This window comes from Clupea harengus, chromosome 10 (genome assembly GCF_900700415.2).
Source record: "Clupea harengus chromosome 10, Ch_v2.0.2, whole genome shotgun sequence".
In the NCBI taxonomy this organism is placed as follows: Eukaryota; Metazoa; Chordata; class Actinopteri; order Clupeiformes; family Clupeidae; genus Clupea; species Clupea harengus.
In genome coordinates, this window is record NC_045161.1 from 15465582 (window position 1) to 15478133 (window position 12552).

General features: G+C 43.6%; 1 protein-coding gene across 19 annotated transcripts in view; it reads right to left on the reverse strand.

Moving 5' to 3' along the window:
• The window catches only part of kif1aa (kinesin family member 1Aa), a 60088-nt gene that overhangs the window by 14714 nt on the left and 32822 nt on the right, over nt 1–12552 (reverse strand). For 8 of the 19 annotated variants that reach the window (XM_031575554.2, XM_031575553.2, XM_042708877.1 and 5 more), the window contains 12 exons: nt 12277–12414; nt 7514–7632; nt 6555–6640; nt 6156–6294; nt 5897–6059; nt 5658–5748; nt 5369–5487; nt 5208–5263; nt 2500–2608; nt 1877–1943; nt 1590–1674; nt 1215–1320 (listed from right to left, as the gene is read on the reverse strand). In XM_031575554.2, coding sequence (XP_031431414.1) covers nt 1215–1320; nt 1590–1674; nt 1877–1943; nt 2500–2608; nt 5208–5263; nt 5369–5487; nt 5658–5748; nt 5897–6059; nt 6156–6294; nt 6555–6640; nt 7514–7632; nt 12277–12414 — 1278 coding nt within the window. Of the gene's footprint in view, nt 1–1214; nt 1321–1589; nt 1675–1876; nt 1944–2499; nt 2609–5207; nt 5264–5368; nt 5488–5657; nt 5749–5896; nt 6060–6155; nt 6295–6554; nt 6662–7513; nt 7633–10729; nt 11078–12276; nt 12415–12552 lie in introns of all 19 variants that reach the window. The other 11 variants (XM_031575542.2, XM_031575544.2, XM_031575541.2 and 8 more) reach the window with 3 other exon arrangements.

The window sequence follows — 12552 nt, forward strand, 5'->3', positions numbered from 1 at the left end:
CACTACCCAGCGGAGGTGACAGTTCAAACTGTGGACAGGGGAAGGCCTGTGCCAAGTCCACGCCAGCAGCACAAGCCACCTGCAGGTCACGGCAGTTGTGTGGAAATGCTCTGCGCCAGCTCTGCAGGCGACAACAGAGAGCTTGCAAACCACTAGCTGTCAGTCCTGGACTGAACTGCATATAAGTAGGTTGTGGCAGGTGTTCATGTTAGGTGCGTACATAAAAATTTCAAAAGGAGTGAACATTTAATTTGTTAGGAAAGTTGGAAGCACCAGCCCCTCCTTCTGCAGCATGCCTGTGAAATCTGCCTTTTATGGGTTACTGGCGCTATCCCTCCCTGTCACCACACCAAGACCCTGGCAGGGACGCCTGCTCTTTTGAACAGAAGGGCATGGTGTGGCATGGCGTGCTGTTTGTCAGTGGGGACCAGAGCCCCTGATGCTCAGATCGAATGCCAGGCCCTAACACGGCAAAAGCCTTGGACAAAGTGACGGGGGCGATCTGCTATGGAGAGGCCCTTCCTATGAATAGTGGCACTCTTGGCCAATATACTGAACTACCAGGCTAGTCCTGCTCGAGGGTGGGTAGAGTTCTGACAATATGAGCCAAGAGCTGAAGTGAGAGGTGAGAAGTATTGCGTGACTTTTCAATAGATTTTGCTGTGGGTGCGGTGAGAGGGGGAGAGGGTTGAATTTGTGCAATTCAAACAGTTGGTCCAGTGCTAGCATTTAGGAAAGGGTTCTTCAGGTTATTCTTATTGCAGAACTTCTGTATGTGAGTTGACCTCGAAATGGTTCTCAACCCTCAATACAAAGGGGAAAAATCATTGGTATGAGCAAAGCTTTTTTAGCGTGAAGCGGAACTCATCTGGAACAAAATAACATTCCCCTGCAGGAATACGTTAAGAACTTTCTAAAAGCATAAATTATTTTTACTCCAGATGAGTAATCAGAAGTCTGAGCTCTGACAATGATACACTTCTATTGACTGCCATTGAATGATCCTTATTAGCATTTACACAAAACATTTAGCTGTTTCCATGGAAATCAGACTTTGGGGTATCTAATGCCGTTCCTTCTGTCTGACTTCCTTTTTGAAAAGAAAACCTCATGTGTTTTAAAAACCAATACATAGATATTAATCTCACATTGTAACAAATCGAACTGCGAAAATGTCTTCAATATGTGTTCGGTCCACTTTGTGTGAGGCTTACCTGTCATCTTGCGTGGGTCGGATATATCCTTCAGACAGGATATTGAGTGACAGAATGTTGGGGTCAATGATGGCGTCGTCCGTCTCTGGTGTGTTGCGGATACGCCCTGAGGATAGAGGGAAGATACAACCTCAAAATATAGACTCAGGGATAATAAAACTGAGGTGTAATCAACAAAATTGTAATTTTATTTATCATGTTTCATGTCCATCAATTAGAAGGTATTGAAAACTGAATGAATATACAAGTTCTGACTAGACTGAATACAATTCACCTGCATTCCACCCTCTCTGAGATGGTGAGTGAAGCTGGATGGAGAGTATCTAGTTATGTTAATGCAGCAGTACTGGAGGGCTGACAGACAGACTCACTTACCCACAACCAGCTCACGGACCTCCTTCCATTCAATATCACCTCCTGTCTCATGTACGATTGTCACTGTGACTCTCCTCTGGATGCCCTTTTATTGGAAAAGAGAATGTGAATATGTGCTTGAGACAGATAACAGTTGTAATTTGGTGATTTTTGTGTCTCTACAAAATCTAAAAACGACATTAAAAATACACAATACGTATGATATCCTTAATCTGATTTCAGCTGTGGCTGTTAAAAAGTATTCACTTGGCGTTTTATATTATACTGAAAATATCAGCATCAGGTACCTGGTGGAGCAGGAAGGTTCCATGGCAGGGCATTCCTCCTCTGTGATCCACCACCGCTGGGATGTAGCTGGGGCAGACAGAAAAGACAACACATCAGCATGCATCACCTCTCCACAGTCACCCCTACAGGTTTAGAGCATGCATCACCTCTCCACAGTCACCCCTACAGGTTTAGAGCATGCATCACCTCTCCACAGTCACCCCTACAGGTTTAGAGCATGCATCATCTCTCCACAGTCACCCCTACAGGTTTAGAGCATGCATCACCTCTCCACAGGTCTGGCCTCCTTTGCTGTTAGTTCACTGAGTTTACCCGTTATCAAGGCTTGATCGCTAGCATTATGCACACTTATCTCCTGCTACTTCACAGCTCGAATTGATGAGGAGACCCTGCCCAGGGACATACGTTAGGCTTTCGATTTGAGCCGCTACTTAAATTACATTTTGTCGACCGCGTCACATAATCCTGCCATCAGCTAAATATAAAAATCAATAGGAGACGTTTAGATTGAGGTATCGACCGCTCGAGCCGTGGGCGACGTTCATTTTTATCTTAGTCAGACAGGCGGAGAGACATGATCCCATGAGGCCCATGGGTGAAGCCGTCATGGCTGGACACTCACTCTCCGTTGGCCTCCAGCTCACAGATCTCGAACAACACCATGAGATCGTATTTACAGTGGCAAGGCCCAGCAGTGGGGCGGGTCAGCGCTGTCAGTTTGGTGGCAGGGACTGTGAGCAGAAAAAAAGATGGAGAAGGAGAGAGAGAGGGGGAGAGAGAGAATGAGGGAACAAAAAGAAAAAAGACAGAGAGAGGGGAAAGGAGAATTAATTACTGGAGAGGTGACATGGCAGGACAGGAAGCTGAGACCAGCGGTGAGAGAAACACGACGAAAGGCTGGAAGAGAGGGACATCAGTATTAGAGGCGGAAGTCAGGAAGACCAGGGTCCAGTGGAGAAGGAAAACCTTTAGTCAGGACACCTGCCATAGGATCTCAGCTACTGCAGCAATCCCTTCACTATGACCACTTCTGTAGACTTACAGAGATGTCAAGACCAACATATCATTTGGGCTAAATATATATATATATATATTAGTGCTGTCAGTTTAACACGTTATTAACGCCGTTAACTGAAACCCATTTTAACGCCGTTAATTATTTTATCGCGAGATTAACGCGAGAGATTTTTTTTATTTTTTTTTATTTTTTTTAGATTAACGTTCTTTTTGGCCTCGCAAACTGTGTAGTAGGCTAACGTTACGGTTTGAGAGTGAATGGTGAGCGACATACGGCGAAATGGATGATAAAAAGCTTCTGAATGGAAAGTTTACTTTTTAAAAGTTGTGTTGTGCAAAAGAAGCAAGCTTCACTGTTGTCTGAAAATGTCAACAGGCAGCTGGCTGAAAGCAAAGAAGTAGTAGGCTTACCTTTTATTGGTAACCTAACTGTTACGGTTCATTGTTTCTGAAATAAGAGGCCTGACTGCTATGTTCCCAGCAAACTTGAAAAAAAAAAATACAATATTAAGCCATGGTTTAACTGCACTATAGGTTGAGTCCTTGTTTACCTGAAATTTTATTTTGTACCGCCCTATTTGGTAATGTTGGTTTTCAATAAAATAAAACATTTGCATAAAGCAAGCCAATTCACTGTTCCATGTTGATAAGGGCATTAAAATAAAAATAAAATGATGGAAAAAATAAATAAATGAAGGGACATTTAGAATAGATAAAAATTTGAGATTAATCGCGATTCATTTTGAGTTAACTATGACATAAATGCGATTAATCGCGATTAAATATTTTAATCGTTTGACAGCACTAATATATATATAAAAAATGTAAACGATGTTTTAATTCATAACTGCCAAGTATCAATGTCAAGAGATGTCGGTCAATGTCAAAAGTGTCAATGTCAAGGGATTACTGCAAATAATCATTTTTAACTGTGATTGAGAAAGAGTATAAGAGTCAAGGATTCAGATACATGCACTGGATCAAGGTCTGATTTTGAACACATTCACTCTGGACATATCTAGTATTTTTTGTGTTCTCAGTCATTTCTGAGTAGAATTGATGACTTTTTGAGTGTTTTATGCTATAAGGCCACATGTCCATTTGATGAAGCGTTCAAAGGATAAACTGAGGGGGAAAGTCAAAGATAAGCACTCAAGACACGTCAGAGCTGAGCCTGACCAAAGCCCTGAAACCATTCTCAAAGAGTTGTAGTTGAACAGGAGCTTTTATTTCTCACTCTATTATTAGCTGTTATGCCTCGCAGCTATCAAAGTACATCTATCACTATTGAGCTGGGCATCTTCAGATTAATTTAGTTTAGTTACTGTAGCTCTATCCCTTTTGTATTTTTAGATATATGAGAATGTGTTTCATGAAAACACAATTATAAAAACCTCTAGCATACACAGACCTGGCTCTGTAAATGGGAAGTAAACCCAGTGGCTCGCACTGAGCCATTAACAATCCCAGCCAATCAACACGACAACAATCAGGAGCACGGAAGGGCGGGGTGTAATTGAGCACAAATGTCAAAAACCGTTTGCAAAACCAAATCGTGGACTGCATCTCTAAGAACGTATTAAGAATTCTGTCATTCCCATTTGACTATGACAAAACTCAGCAAAAACCAAGAAAGTGGTTGTCACACATTTTTATATATGAGCATGAAATGGTCACCGGGATAATGCTAATCTTATTGAGAGGTGCAGAGTTCTAGGGTGGCTAAATGCTAAGCTCCAGTTTCAGGGCTTTGGTTCTGGCTTGGCACACTGGGGTGGTACCGACCCGGCTTCTGTGCCCTAATGACTGAACAGATAGAGAGGGGCGGAGCCTGCAGCATCGCCTGCTCCTCCACCTCACAGAGGTACGAGGCAGCCATCCCTGCCGCCGACAGGGCGTGGCATGACAGCGAGTCCACCAGCGCCCCGTTGAACACCTCAGGCACCAGATAGCGAATGAGCTCCAGCGTCTTCTCCTGGTCGGATGGGGTGTCTTTGTCAGCCTCTGCGCACCCACACACACATATACACACATACTTATATTCATACACATACGCATACAGTGCATACACATGAGTAACAAAACATTGAAATGGTTCAACCCCCAAGAGAAAATAAATGTGAGTTATTGGATGAGCTCAGCCATTACCTTGACAACATGGACAACATATCAACAAACACACAAGAGAAAAGGAAGTTTTTTCCGTTCATACAGTGATAGTCCATCCCAAACCTTGGAAGCAAATAATGGTTAAGTGCAGGCATCAATAGGCACCAGTTTTATTTATCTACCTCATTTTTTTAGTTTGTTTACCTGGTTTTGAGAGAGGCATCACTCGTGGAAATTGTCTTCTGCTTGGGCGTAGAGGACTGCCATTAAAAAAGAAAAAAGAGCAAAAGACTTACTATCTGAACATGGTCATATCATATATTACCTTCAGGGATGGTCAACTATTGTTTTGCCATCTATTATACCTGATGAGGTCCTTGCAGAGTGGTGGGAAGGGCTGTTTCTGGTAGTGCCCAAACACCTCAAACACAATGGGCTGTGTCTTTATATACTCCACAAATGACTTGGTTACCTCTACAGCAATCTGGAGAAAGAGGTGAAAAATCGCTTTTAATACGTTTTCTCAAAAGGTGATACAAACTCATAATGGAAATGTTTTGATACATATACCCTCCACAATGACACGCGAGTGCTTTTCGAATTTCATTGCCACAATAACTTTGCCAACAAGCTACTCTCTTCTTTTATACTTACATTCTGCACATGGTAAAATCCTAGTGGGGGCCCACGACCCGTATTCTTCAGAGGTTCAGTGGAGAAGGCCTCATCATGCCGGTGGATAAAGCTTTAGGATCAGCATCAGCGTAACAGTCAGACATTGAAACCATAATAGAGTCTGCCTATAATTAGTGACTCATTGTTCATCATATGGATCTAACTGCCCACTAACTTTTAGTCAAACTTGAATTATTATCTGAGGAGCGATAACTTACTTGAACTGGCAGAAGATGTCTGCATACTCTGCGGAGATGCTGGAGGCCTGAAGCACTGTGACCCTGAAGGTGAAGACATTTCCAATCCTCAGGTGCTCCATCGCCCCTTCCAAAGGCCCCTCAAGGCCTGCCTTCAGAGGGCTCTCTATCTCATCTGGATTGGCTGCGGCAGGAATGTCACACAGCGAATGTGAAAGTGTAACTTTTAGTACACCAAAAAAGTGTAACTAAATCCTTGTACTAACTCTAGCTTGTTTACCTGCACAGGTGTTATTGTTGACCTCATCTGCTGAAGGGCCCATCTCTGAGTTTTGTCCCTCCCCTTCTACAATACGCAACTCCTCCTGGGACACACCCGTCCGGGTCAGACTGACCGTTGGACAGGACTCCGTCTGGAACTGCCCATGACAAAATACACTCAGACAGGTCAATCTGCACTACAGTTGAATGAGTCTAACCTGGGTAATGCACTTTACAATTCAGAGATTACATTTTAAACTCTGATTGAAGTATTAAAAAACAATTAAATGCGTATTCATCCAGGTGTTGTGAGAGCGTTTGATGTCGTATATGATCTGGTTTTTATTTCGTTACATGAGGTCATATGGTCTTGTGCGAGTGTGTTTCAACACTTGTGTGATGTAGGTGCTGACCTTACCTTCTCAAACTGCTGGTCCTCAAAGGAGATCTTGGCAGTACCTGACTGCCTGACTCCGGAGCCATAGTCTGGAGCCTCCTCATCGGCTGGAGGAAAACACAGAGCGCCTTCACTTCACTTCCTCTAGAAGTACCACTCTCCCCATCCTTCAGTTAACCCAACCACCCACATCCATCCATTCATGTATACGCATTCATCCATTCATTCATTCATTCATTCATTCATTCATTAATTCAGCCACCCATCTATCACTCAATATGTCATTCATCTACTGATGCTGGCTTCAGAAACACAGGACATATTCACGTACTTCACTTCACTTAATTTAACTCAAAGGTCACTAAAAAATGTATCTTTCCATCTGGCATTGCATCAACGCAGTTATTCTGCTTTCAATCCTATAATACACACCTCTGTGTAACCCACTATCAATGTTTTTATCCGACCACTTGTTTGTCAGCCCAGCCCTCCAGCTGTCCAGTCATGATTCCATCAATATATACATCCATGTATCTATACATCCATCCATCCAAATATTTATCCGCCAGTTTAATGATAATTTGATTCTTCATAAACTGAGAACACACTCAAAAGCTACTAACCCCAAGGCACTCATACACACGAGCACACATACACAGGAGCACACACACTGGTATATATGGTTTAACAGGACCATCGTGGTTAAAAGGGACAACCCTTTCTTAGGATACAGAAAATATAATGACTGATCAATATCAATAGGATACACACTTCAAAAGGGACGATACAAAGACTGCCAATTGGGACCCATACAGTAGTTTTACAAAGACTAGTTACATAATACACACACACACACACACACACACACACACACACACACACACACACACACACACACACACACACACACAACAGCTCCAGGGTCATCTTGCTCTCATCATTGGCATAGGGCAAATGATGACCTCTGGGTCAGATGTTACCTGAGATGGCCTGCACTGCCACCCTGAGGAAACCCTTCACCTCGCCCTTCTCACTGACAATGGCCACGCGGTGCACCAGAGGCACAGGGTACAGCAGATTACTCAGATACACAAAGGCCCTGAGAAGGAAAGCGAGGATGAGAGAGAGAAGGAAGAAAAGAAAGAAAAAGGACAGAAAGTGATAGAATGGGGGAAGGGAAGAACAAAAGATGGAGCACAAGAACAAATCAGCAGGTTTTCAGACAAACAGACAAACACAGCACTGGACACACAAACACGACACCAAGCCGGCAAAAGCAACTGAACTGAAAAGCTGGGACGACTCTCACGGCGGCCATGACTGCTCTGGGCAGCTGCACAAGATGGTCTTATCCTGTTCACTGTTACTAACTTCACACACAGAGGACTTCTACTCTGATCATGATCATCACACGGTTTGAGGCTATCTTTGGTGAGGTTTAGGAGCATGGGGGTGAGAGGAGACTATACTCTTTTGGGCAGGCAGGTAGGCCAGCTAAGTGATGTAGGGGTCCAATGTTTGTAACCAGTGTCAGTGCATTTGAACTTGTTTGTACTAATCTGTCAAATGCTTTACAGCTGCCTCTGCGTGTGTGTATTTGTATGTGTATTGTGTATCGTGATTACATTGTGTTTTTTTCTCTCCAAATAACTCGCTTTTAAGACTGAACTTTAGAGTAATTACCATGAGACACCAATGTTTCAAAGTAAGTAAGACTGATCATTTCAACTACCAGCATTGGAAAAATACTGTCTGGGGAAATAAGAAACATACCTAAAATTACATGGCGAAATAATTTTTTCTAATGGCATTTTAGATTATATATATGCAAAATTATAAATAGAATTGTGACAATGAGTAACTGATTGTAAATATGATGATTTTTAGACTGCAGCCAAAAGTATCTAAACCATAATTATATATATATATATTATATGCCTAATAGATGACAGATCCTGACCAAGCCAATACAGTCTGCAGCACCAATATGATTCTTCATTGACTGCGACAGAGTTATGTCATTCTCGGTTGAGTGTTTACAGTAAGGAGGATATTGACTAATTAGTTTGTCCTAATTTTAAACCCTTTACTTTTCTGACTTGATATAAATTTGTTGCGTTGTAATTGAGGACTGCATTTCCCAGAGGCCAATGGGGATACACATTTAAAGGGAAAGGAGTGAGGAGGCGTAAGACAAGATTGGTGAGGTGCAAAGAGGACATGCTCAGGACCAAAAAAAGTCAAACTAAAAAAAGCATTAGGCTTATCGACTCAAAGCAAAATTAGATGAAAATCATGTGAAATACAGACCACAGATACAATTCAATCACCACTCCTGACACTTCCAAGTATGTTCAAGAAAAAAAACAAAGGGATGAAACCAGAAATCATAAACACAGCTTCCAGACCAACTGTTAGTGTGCTTAGTGTGCGCAAGTGCAAGTTTATGCAAAGGTGAAAGCCAATTACTCAAAATACCAAATTTGACAAAAAAAATGACAAAATTATAAAACGAGGGTGTGCTCTGGCATGCCTAGTAGAGTCAGCTGCAATAGAAAACCAGCTCTTTCATCTTGAGATAACAATCTCCCTGAATCACCACAGAAAAAGAACCGATTCATTGGGATGAATCGTTTGTTTGGATTCATGGACCGTTCATGCCATACGAAAACACGAGGCAGCTGTGTCTTGCCATCAGTACAAAGCAGACATCTCAGCATGTCAAGAAGTCAAGCCCAGTGAACCTTCTAAGAAAAGCCATGGTGCTGAGTCTCAACAAGCCAACGGGAAGTCTGTGAGGCACAAACCTTGGCAAAAAAGAAGTGCAGTTGTGTTTAGACAGTGGATAAAGGGTGATTCATTCAAAGAGCATACAAGCTCATTCCGCTAAGAATCATCCAAATACCAATCAGTGTAATTACGTGAATCAGTGACAGCCTAAGCTCAAGGTATGTGCTCACAACTAATTTGGATGAGAGCCTATGTATGATTACGGCAAGACTTTGAGGGGAGTATGCAAGATTCTGACTGCAGTATACAATTAAATTTAACTGTGACTATGGTCACACCGATAATAGTCCACTGTGGACACCACATTAGCTGTTATGCTATGTGCTAACTGGCAGTTATTCTGAGCCCCGAAGATGATGGATCTGCCAACCATACCTGGACACTAATCTAGCAAATATACTGATTTGTATGTCAACAGCTTCATTTTAACTTCACCTTCAAGATATCTGTTAGGACATGATATCAGGATTGATGTGTATTCTATTCTGTTCTACCGTTAAGTTCTCTTGTTCCAAGCATTCAAGGAAAGCATGTTGGCATTAACATAGTCTCTAAGAGTGTGAGAACATGTATGTTGGCATTAACATAGTCTCTAAGAGTGTGAGAACATGTATGTTGGCATTAACATAGTCTCTAAGAGTGTGAGAACATGGATGTTCCTGCTGGAGTTGTGTTTGTGGTCGGGGTGTGTGAGTGCTTGGGCACGTATTTTAAAGGAGCTGGCCTTGGACGAGTGTTCACAAAGCTTGGAGAACCTTGCGTGTGTGAGTGGCCGTAAATGCCTTAAAAGAGCGCGGCCAAACGAGACGCGAGGGACCTGGTAGCCCCGGCCCCTGCGTGGTGGATTCCTACATCCCGTCACCATTCCAAGTGATGTCATCTATCTTTCCCACTATAAAGGACCAGCCTTCGCATGCAGGGCCATCGCTGTCGTATAGGGGAAGCCTTTCCAAGGCGCTGGAAACCTAGTAAAAACATACATCTCTAACATGGTCTGGGCCTCGTTCAGGCTGAGTATACTACTTTAAAGAGGAGTCTCCCTGTATCCACCCCGCCACGTGCGCACTCACTACTACTGCATCGAAAGGAAAGCGAATGGAGACAGTATGGTTAGGGTTAAGGAGAGTGTATGTTTTATAAGGAATATGTCTGTATGTGAAGTCCATGCATAGGTGCATAAAGACTGTCTGGTTGCAAAAATGTCTTCTGAACGACATATTTTACATTCTTGTGAGTGATTGAGTATGAGTATTTCTGTAGCTACAATATACTGTATGACCAAGCTTGCGTGTAAATGTCTACACCGTCTAGGTGTGTGTGTGTCTGTGTGACACTCAAGGAGGCCCTGTGTCTCAGTGTGAAAGAGCTAGTTTCCTCTTCCAGCAGGCTCCCGAAACCTCACCAACCTTCCCACTACACTGAATATGGGCGAGCGGTCGTAAAAAGGGTCCGGGCCTTCGCCGGAGCGCGGGCACAGCGCCCTCTCCTCCTCCTCCTCCACCTCCTCATCACCATCACCATCATCATCCTCTCCCCCCAGCTCCGAGGATGGGTCGTCCAAAAAGATATCATCATCATCATCATCATCATCATCGTCCAGGTCTTCCAACTCCTCCATCCCCTCCTCCTCCACCCTCCACCCCCGGCGCCAGGGGTCAGCCAGCTCGGTTATGTCCGAGCTGGGGTTGGAGAGGGTGGGAGAAGGGGTGGGCTCGCTCATACGCTGACTCATGCATGCGTGGAAGATGGGGTTTCTGGTGTCACCAGAGAGATGGAGGGATGAGAGGTAAGGGGACGGGGGAGGGGAAAGGAGAGGAGAGGAGGAGGAAGTGGACCAGGGTTAGTAAGAACAAGAAAGAGAGACAAACACTGGTTGAGGTCAAGACGGAGAGAGGAAGAGGGTGGGTCTGTGTGCTTTTTTAATTTAATTTGACAATTTTGGCGTGTTAACCAGCCAGTTTTATTGGTTATTTAGTTAATAAATCAGTTTGGAGATTCTTTGTCACTATATATGATATCACATAAATGATTCAGTATATGAGATGTCATATGCTTGGTCAATATGAAGTCATCAAATACGATACAGTATGTCAGATGTCCATTGAAGAGTCTGACATTACAGATGTGCTATTTATCTGTTGACAGAGATAACAGGAGTTTTTCAGGCATTCCAGGGCCACTGAGTGTAATGATTGTCACAGAGAGGTGACCTAAGTAGAGAGTGAGGGAGCAGCCATTTTCATGCTCCACTAACAGCCAGTACATCAAAACACCTGCGAGGTCCTAAAGCTGTGTGTGTGCGTGTGTGTGTGTGTGTGTGTGTGTGTGTGTGTGTGTGTGTGTGTGTGTGTGTGTGTGTGTGTGTGCGTGTGTGTGTTCTCTCATCCATCTTTCCCAAGGGGGTACCAAATAGCATCAGCAGAGTACGCCTCCGCCCAGCACTCACTCTTAATGCATACTGATCTCTGGCCTGCATACAGCAGCTGACTTTAACGCTGATCACTGGAGGCCCGTGAGAATATAGGTCATCAGTGAGCCCCTTTCTGCAGTGGCTGCTGGGAGGAGACGGGCTTTGTCAATGTCAAAGCATTCTATCGTACAGTAGCCAAACACTCCGCATGGCAAGTGTCAGCACGTGCTCTAAAAACCTATTTTCCATACTTGCCATTGACAGGTTTAGAGCAGGGGAGACCCATTCTCTTCAGAGAGAGAGTTTGCTTTCCGTGGTTTTTGGTTGCAATCTTAAATAAACCTGCTTGACTCAAATGAGATGTTCGCTTATTTCATTCACTAGTCAGTAACAATATTAAAATATGTATGAAATGCCTGTAAATTCTCCGGGACTGTACATCTCAAGGAGTAGAATTAGGGCATCCCTGTTCTAAAGCATCTTACTGACAGCCTTCTCAAATCATGCTTGCCTGCACAATGTTGCAATTGCCGTAGCACTCACCTTCCCACCAGACGGAACCAGGGGAAGCGGTCGTAGAAGGGGTCGCCACCCGTCATGGCACTGTCGCAGTCCTCCAGAGCAGGGCTAGGGACCTCTGCGGCCCGATCATACATCTCCCTCATCAGTTCCAACCGTTGCCTGCAGGGGGCAGCAGAGAGTGATAAATGAGGCTGGCTCAGTCACACTGTCTGTGCTGTGAGTCTTTGCTATGCTAAGATCTTACATAATGTTCCGTCAAGCTGTAAAAAAAGTTTTAATATAGTGTCTATTTAAAGC